At 39.8% G+C, this 7,798-nt stretch overlaps 1 protein-coding gene across 1 annotated transcript; it reads right to left on the bottom strand.

Annotated features, from left to right (window-relative positions):
- Positions 1–1,309: 1,309 nt before the first annotated feature.
- Positions 1,310–2,251, bottom strand: LOC100941120 (olfactory receptor 1G1-like). The gene has a single exon (XM_003803724.1). The coding sequence runs from the start codon at positions 2,249–2,251 to the stop codon at positions 1,310–1,312; it is 942 nt and encodes a 313-aa protein (XP_003803772.1).
- Between the last annotated feature and the right edge of the window lie 5,547 nt (positions 2,252–7,798).

A 7,798-nucleotide genomic window follows, 5' to 3' on the forward strand; every position in this document is an offset into this window, starting at 1 on the left:
TGGGCTGGGGATTTGAACCCACCACCTTAGGTGTATGTGGCTGGTGCCTTAGCCGCTTGAGCCACAGGCGCCGAGCCATCTAGTCCATATCTTAAACATTGTTATTGTTATTAAATGTTAAGCCTTTTTAATTTTGTGAAGGCAAAAAATGGAAACCTAATAAACACATGTATATGTAAACAAAATTCTACTTAGACATGCTGCTTCTAGAAATATTAAGGGCAACAGACTGTGAACATGAAACTGAGTTCTTTCCAGAGGCTTATTCTGTGTCATTGCTTGGAAGCAAAGGCTTAGAAACCCCCAAATTGTCCAACTGTAGTGAAATGTTGTGTAACTCATGGATCTTTCTTCTGATATAATGTTAGAAAGATAAATGTTTAGAAAGAACAAATTATAACATGAATACAGTTCCTGTTATAAGATTAAATGAAAAAACATAAAATTGTACCTTTGGTACTTTCTCAACAAAGTAAAAGACAAAAGCAATAAGGACAAAATAGGAGAGAAGTGATATAAAATTTCAAAATATTATCAGTGGTTATCTTTAAAGGAAGAGATGATGTGTATTTTGTTTTCTTCTTTTTCTACTAGTTTATGTTTTACAAGTTGAATGTAGTGAACATGTATTGCAAAACAAGCAGGTAAACAAAGAAACCAGCACTTAAAAACTAAAGAACCAATAATGAATAATTATTCCAATAATGAATAATCACTCGCTATCAGAATCTTTAGACCCACTTCCAGTTGGTTGATTTGGGAGCAATCCCCTAATATATCTATCTGTGCCCAGTTTCCCCTTCTAGAGTTATTCTTGCTCTCTTTGTCACCACAAAACCTATGTCTTGTTGGTTCAGCTTTCTGTACGTGCAGGTCAATACCTATGAGTGAGCTGCTTCCAAATCTGAGCTTGGGAATAGTTCCTAAAACTCAGAGGAGGGGACCTTTCCCAGATCTTGTCAGCATTTCTTAGTCGTAGACTAAGCTGCTTGCTGAGCTTTGGGATGATGCTGTTCTCTTAGTGGTTCCATTCTTTGGTTTGAATCTTCTTCCATACCTGTCCTAACTAATGAATTTGGTTACCCTGTAGGAAATACTTGTCATTCCCTCTGTCCCGTTTGCAGCTCTGTCCTTGGACAGTTGGTCCCATTCTAGTCCTGTCACATCAGGCATTCTCCATTTGTTAAACTTGCTAGCAATGCTGAATATCCATCTTGCCTGAAATTTGAGTTATTCAAAATTATAATAAAAGAGTCCACTTGGGAAGGCATTTAGAGGAGCCTGGGGTTGTCCTCTGGGGATGTTTCCTTTACTGAGTGGAGCATTTTCTCAAGCCAATGAGTCTCCACAAAGCCCTCTTTATGTCCTGGTTCCTCAGGCTATAGATAAAAGGGTTCAGCATGGGGGTGACCATCGTGTATACTATAGATACCACCATTCCAGTATCTGCTGAGTAGGAGGATGAGGGCTGTAAATACACCAGGAAGAGGGTCCCATAGAAGAGAATGACCACTGACAGGTGAGAGCCACAGGTAGAGAAGACTTTGTGCTTCCCCCCAGCAGAAGGGATCCTGAGGATGGTGTGCATGATGTGGACATAAGAGACCAAGACACAGGTGAGGGGGATGACACCTGAGGGAACTGATTCAGTTAACATTGTGACCTGAAAGATATGAGTGTCTGAACAGGCAAGTTTGAGAAGAGGGGGTACATCACAGAAAAAGTGTGGGATGGAATGGGAGGCACAGAATGAGAATTGAGCCATTAGACAAGTAAGTGAGAAAGCCACGATGTGGGAGCAGAGCCAGGATGCCAGCACCAGTGTCAGGCAGCGCTGGGGATGCATGACTATAGTGTAGTGCAGAGGAAGGCAGATGGCCACGTAGCGATCATATGCCATCACGGCCAGCAGGAAGTCATCCATCAGGGCCAAGGTAATGAAGAAGTACATCTGCATGAGGCAGCCGGTGTAGGAGATGGTGTGATGCTGTGTCTGGATGTTCACCAGCACCTTTGGGAGAATAGTGCAGGTGAAGCAGGTATCGATGAAGGACAGGTTGGCCAAGAAGAAGTACATGGGGGTGTGGAGGTGCTGGTCAGAACCGATGGCCAGGACGATGAGCAGGTTCCCCAATACAGTGACTATGTACATGGCCAGGAAGAGCCCAAACAGGAGGTGCTGCTGAGCAGGGTGTTCAGAGAAGCCCAGGAGCAGGAAGTCAGAGATGGTGGTTTGGTTTTTAATTTCCATTTAAAGTAGAACAATTGGAGGAAAATCTTTCTTAATATAACTAGACTCCAGAAACTTGGACAATTCAAGATGTTTTGTCTGTCTTCTGTGTTCCTCTCATATATGTCACAGAGATTCACTGGTCTGTCTTGATGGTAGACTTGTAAACATGAGGACAGGAGAATATAGACATGAGAACTGTAGACAATGATAATGGGAAATATAGTTGGGTAGTGAATTTTGCATTTTATATTTATTACATTGTGCTGAATTGATAAAGCAGAGCTTGAGATCAGCTGAGAAGACTGACTATATCTCTGCCTCCCCTTTTCATTCCCTTTTTTAAATATTGGAAACCTATCAGTTTCATAGGCTTGTGAAATTTGAATAAAAGACCTTGAGTGTATGAATTTACTAGAAAATTATTAAGCAGATGTGTGTGAGTGCGTATGTAGCATGTGCTATGTGTTGGGGGAGAGAAAATTGGCTTTATTTAGTTCATATCTGGGACTTAGGTATTCTTGATATGATGAAAATATCTACCCTCTTTTTCTGTTGAAGACCCTTCAAATAAAATAACTTTATATACTCAAAATTGTGTTAGAAATATAAGAACTCAACATCATTATCATCAACAGCATTTCCAAAATCCCAAGTCACTGGAAGTATTGGGTTTAGCATCTTATCAACTAGGTGGAAATCCTTTCTCTGTCTTTCCTAACTGTGTAATTTTCTGCAATTTACACACCCTTTTATTCTCTCTGAGCTTCAGTTTCTGTGGACTGTAAATGATGTACATATTTTGTATTATTGCAGATAATAAATGAGATCAGAAATCTAAAGTGCTAGCATAGGTTAGACATTCAATATACATTGTGATAGTAGTTCTTAATATTGTTAGGAGTAGCAGATCAAATGAAATCTGGAGTTCCTAATGCCCTGAAAAATGTTAGCTGACATACTTCCCAGCTCTAACCCTATATCACCCTCTCTATTTTAGGTAAATTATTTCTTCTGAGCCTCATCTTCTTCATTTTAAGACGTTGTGATGTATAGTTAGACCCTTTCTTTAAGGAAAATGAAAAAAAATTATCTAGATGTGGTGGCATGTACCTGTAGTCCCAGCTGCTCAGGAGGCTGAAGCAGGAGGATCACTTGAGCCCAGGAGTTCAAGGTTGCTGTGAGCTGTGATTTCACCATTCCACTCCAGCCTGAGTGAGAAAGTGAGACCCTATATGAAAAAGAAAAGAAAAAAGATGTAGACATAAACCTGCCATACACAACTGTTGAAAGCATCAAAATTCTGGAATTAACTAAAGCCTTTTTCAGGACCTCTGATTTTAAAATCTGAGTGAGAGATTCTAACTGGTGCAATTGAATGGTAAACAGACTTTGCTAGCCTGTCCTATGCTACTGTCATATTGTTGGATGTGGTGATAAAACACATTCCCTCTGGGTCTCACAAATCTTCATTGGGCTGTGGTGTTGAATAAGTTGGTTGGTCTTTCTGGCTTCATTTTCTGCATCTGTTGAAGAGGGAAGGAACGATACCTCATAGCGTCGTAAGGATGCAACTACATAAAGATTGCGCAGAACGGTAACAATTACTGGCTCCCATCTAAGGCTCATCCAATGTTAGTTTTTCTTGATATTCTCATTTCTTTTGATAGTGTTAGCAGAATGAAGGTGCTTCCTAGGACAAGTAACTAGTCCTTTGCATTTGCCCAGGACTTTTCTGCTTTTAAAATGGAAGGTCCCAATTCTGAGAATCCCTTGGTAACTGAAATGACTAGTCACCCTATCTGTCACTTTTCATGGTCTACATCTATGGGAAGTTGGTTAATTTTTTTTTTAATTTCAAAATAATGAGGGGGGCTACAATATCTTTATTGCATGGATGCCTTATATAAGGCTTAAGTTGGGGTTTTTAGTGTGCCCATCACCAGAATAGTGTTCACAGTACTCAGTCAGTAAGTTTTTACCCCTCACCTCCTCCCACATTTCCCCCTTCTTGTTTTCTTTTACATGTACTGTCTAACAATTGGGAGCTGAATGTTGAGTGCACACAGGCATGAAGAGATGTAAACGGTTTTGAAACTATGAAGTTTAATAAATAGAGTTGTAACTGTCACTGCCATTAGTATCATCATCATGACCTTTGGGTGTCAGTGGCTCTGACATAGCAGTACCATGACAAAGCATCTACTTTGCCACATGCAGGCTCAGGCTTGAGTTACAGCTGTAGCATCTTGGTCAAGTCATTTAACTTCAATTACATAATGAACCTAAATGTATCTACCTCACATGATTCTGCATTCAAATTAAAACAAGAAAAAGAAACAGAATAGAAAGAACTATTAGTTGTTATAGAGTTGTGTTGCTTTTTTTTTTGAGACCGTGTCTCACTCTGTCACCCTGGGTCTAGAGTGCCCTGGTGTCAGCTCACAGCACCTCAAACTCCTGGGCTCAAATGATCCTCTTCCCTCCACCTCCTGATTAGCTGGAACTATAGGCGTCTGCCACAAGAACCCACTAGTTTTTCTATTTTTAGTAGAGATTTGAGATTTCTCGTTCTTGCTCAGGCTGGTCTCAAACTCCTGATCTCAAGCAATCCCCCCACCTCTCAGAATGCTAGGATTAAAGGCATAAGCCACCCCGCCTGGCCTGTCAGTTGTTATAGAGACTGTTACTGTGCATGAACAGTGACAAGGAATGATTCTGAAAGCCTCTCATGATTGAGTGGTCTGTGAATAAATTGTCCTTGCATAGTACAGGGGTCCTGGGCACTGTTATTATGTGGTTACTATATATTGGCAGTTGCCAGGAACTTGGGAGTGGCTGATGTACCTTGATTCAGGCTGGATTTTCAGGGAGTTCATGAATTTTGAACCAAAGTCTTGCTCATTGTGATCAGGAGAGTCAGGTTGTATTTGGCTAAGAGGGAAGGAAGGTCAGAAAAAGATGAATGAACGGGGAGAAGCTGTGGTGTGTGTGTGTGTGACTAATGTTCCCATTGCACCCTCACCTCTTACCTGGAAATTCTGACCATGCTGAGATCCTGACCCCTTGACTGGTGTTGAGCCTGTCTCCTCTGTTTGGTCTGCCTCTCCTACTTCTGTCCAAGAGCACTGAGGGTAGTGATGGGGGCCTCAGTGTTCTTCCTCTCCTAACAGCAATACAGACTGAAGACAGACTGAAGCAACCTGTCGTCAGATGCAGGAGTCAGGAAGAGCCATGGGCTTTTCACGTGCAGAGTCTCCTGGGGTCCAATCCCAGACCTCTTAGTTTGAGACAAGATGGGGCAAATGTCCAACCTCCAAGCTGTCTCCTCTGGATTATGGTCCCCTGAGTCCCAGTAGCATCAGTGATGCCTCAATTCAGAGTGACCAGGGGTGGGATCCATGGAGCTGGCTTTTCCCTCAGGTGAGCTGCAGGTGGGATTTGTCATCTTCTGTTATCTGTGCCATGACTTGTTCATGGAGCCCACATTGTTCTCATTAGCACCCAGCCTTCATGGATGAAATACAGTAAGTTCCAAAATAAGAAAAATGTAAAGAATAAAGCATATCAGAGGTCAAAATCTTTACCTTCAAATGTTATATGGTGGAAGGACCATTTTTATTCTCTATGACCCAGAGAACATGGCCAGTATAACACCTTTTCTAGATAATATTTACACTCTATATTTGGTGCAGGTGTATCCCTGGGTTTATTTATGTTACAAATATATCTTATGTGCAAAAGAACGTATAGAACACATATGTTCTGTTTAAATAATGACAGTGAAATTAATGCCCCTTCTCCCAATACTCAATGGAAATAGTATATGGCTCAGTTCTTTAGAGGGCCCATGCATGCCTCTTTGTAATCACATTCCTTTCTTCTCTCTTTAGGAGAAATCCCCATCTATCATGAGTATTGTAGACCATTTTCTTACTTTTCTTTGTAGTGTTGCCACTTTTGCACATATGTCTAAATTAGACACAGCATACTTGAGATTTGTCTGTTCTGTCCCTTTGAATTACACTTTTTTTTACATTCTTTGGTTGCTTATTTTGTTCAGCATTATTTATTTCTGTAGGCTCATTCCTGTGGACGCATGTTGCTGAAGGGCATTAACATCCTTACTATTCTGCGCTGGTTAAGGGTCTCTTATTATACACTTTTGCCTACTGCATTTCAGAATACAGAACTGAAATACGCTGGTTTTGGATTTGGAATTATTTGTATGTCATCTCAGATTCTCTCAGCAGGTCCTAGGGTAAAAATATGTAATCAAACTGCACAAAACACAAATATATGACCCAGGAATCTATTAGAAACCAGTCATCTGCTAATCATTTAGTAGATGCACGTTGAGAAGTAGAACAATGCTGCATGTTGCCAGTGTGTTCTGCTAATCATTGTTTTTCTTTCCTTGAAGAATCCCTGTACTCTTTCTAGCATTTTATATACGTCTTGCCTGTTTTTGAACTTTGTGTAACCATACATTATATATTCTTTTCTTTTTCTGGCTTCTTTTGTTCAGTATTCTACATTGGTGAGAATATGGAGATTACTGCACATAGTGGCAGTTCATTGCCATGAGCTGCTCCATTGCATAATGGTGCCACATCTTATGCAATCTATTGTTGAAGGAACGGTCATCTTTTTTTTTTTTTAAATTAAATCATAGCTGTGTACATTAATGCAATCATGGAGTACAATGTGCTGGTTTTATATACAATTTGAATTTTTTTTATCAAACTGGTTAATATAGCCTTCATGGCATTTTTTTAGTTATTGTGTTAAGACATTTATATTCTACACCTAGTAAATGGTCATCTTTTTGTGTATTAAGCATAGAATTGTGGTGATCACTCTAGTACATGTTTCTTTTTAAGCACATGTATTCTTTTCTATTGCATACATATGTAGGTGTGTAATTGCTGAATTCTAGAATGTCCATATCTTCAGTTTTGGCCTAAAATGGCAAATTTCCAAAGAGACTGTACCAAATGATACTTCTACCTGCAATGTGTTAGGACTCTAGCTGTACCACACCCTCCATGACACTTGGTGTCCACTTTTTTCATTGTAGACATTCTGGTGTGTGTGTGCATGTGTGTATGTTGGGATGTTTCTTGTTGGTTTGATTTTATATTTCAGTGATTAATAATGAGACCCAGTACTAATTTTAAGTACTAATTAGAATTTCCATTTCCTAATTTTTGAGCATGGTATGTTTTTCCATTTGTTAACATTTTCATCTATTTCTTTTCTTAGAGTTTCATAGTTCTCTTTATAGAGATCTTTCACGTCCTTTGTTAGGTAAACTCCCAAATATTTCATCTTCTTTGGCACTACTGTGAACAGGATAGACTCTTTGACTGTTTTTTCAGCTTGGCTGCTGTTGGTGTATATGAAGGCTACTAATTTATGAGTGTTGATTTTGTAACCCGAGACACTCCTGTATTCCTTGATTACTTCTAAGAGTTTAGTAGTAGAATCCCTGGTGTCTTCCAGATATACAATCATATCATCTGCAAAGAGTGAAAGTTTAATCTCTTCTGACCCTATATGGATACC

The sequence above is a fragment of the Otolemur garnettii genome, unplaced genomic scaffold (genome assembly GCF_000181295.1).
Source record: "Otolemur garnettii isolate 467f Iridium unplaced genomic scaffold, OtoGar3 scaffold00480, whole genome shotgun sequence".
NCBI classification, from domain to species: Eukaryota; Metazoa; Chordata; class Mammalia; order Primates; family Galagidae; genus Otolemur; species Otolemur garnettii.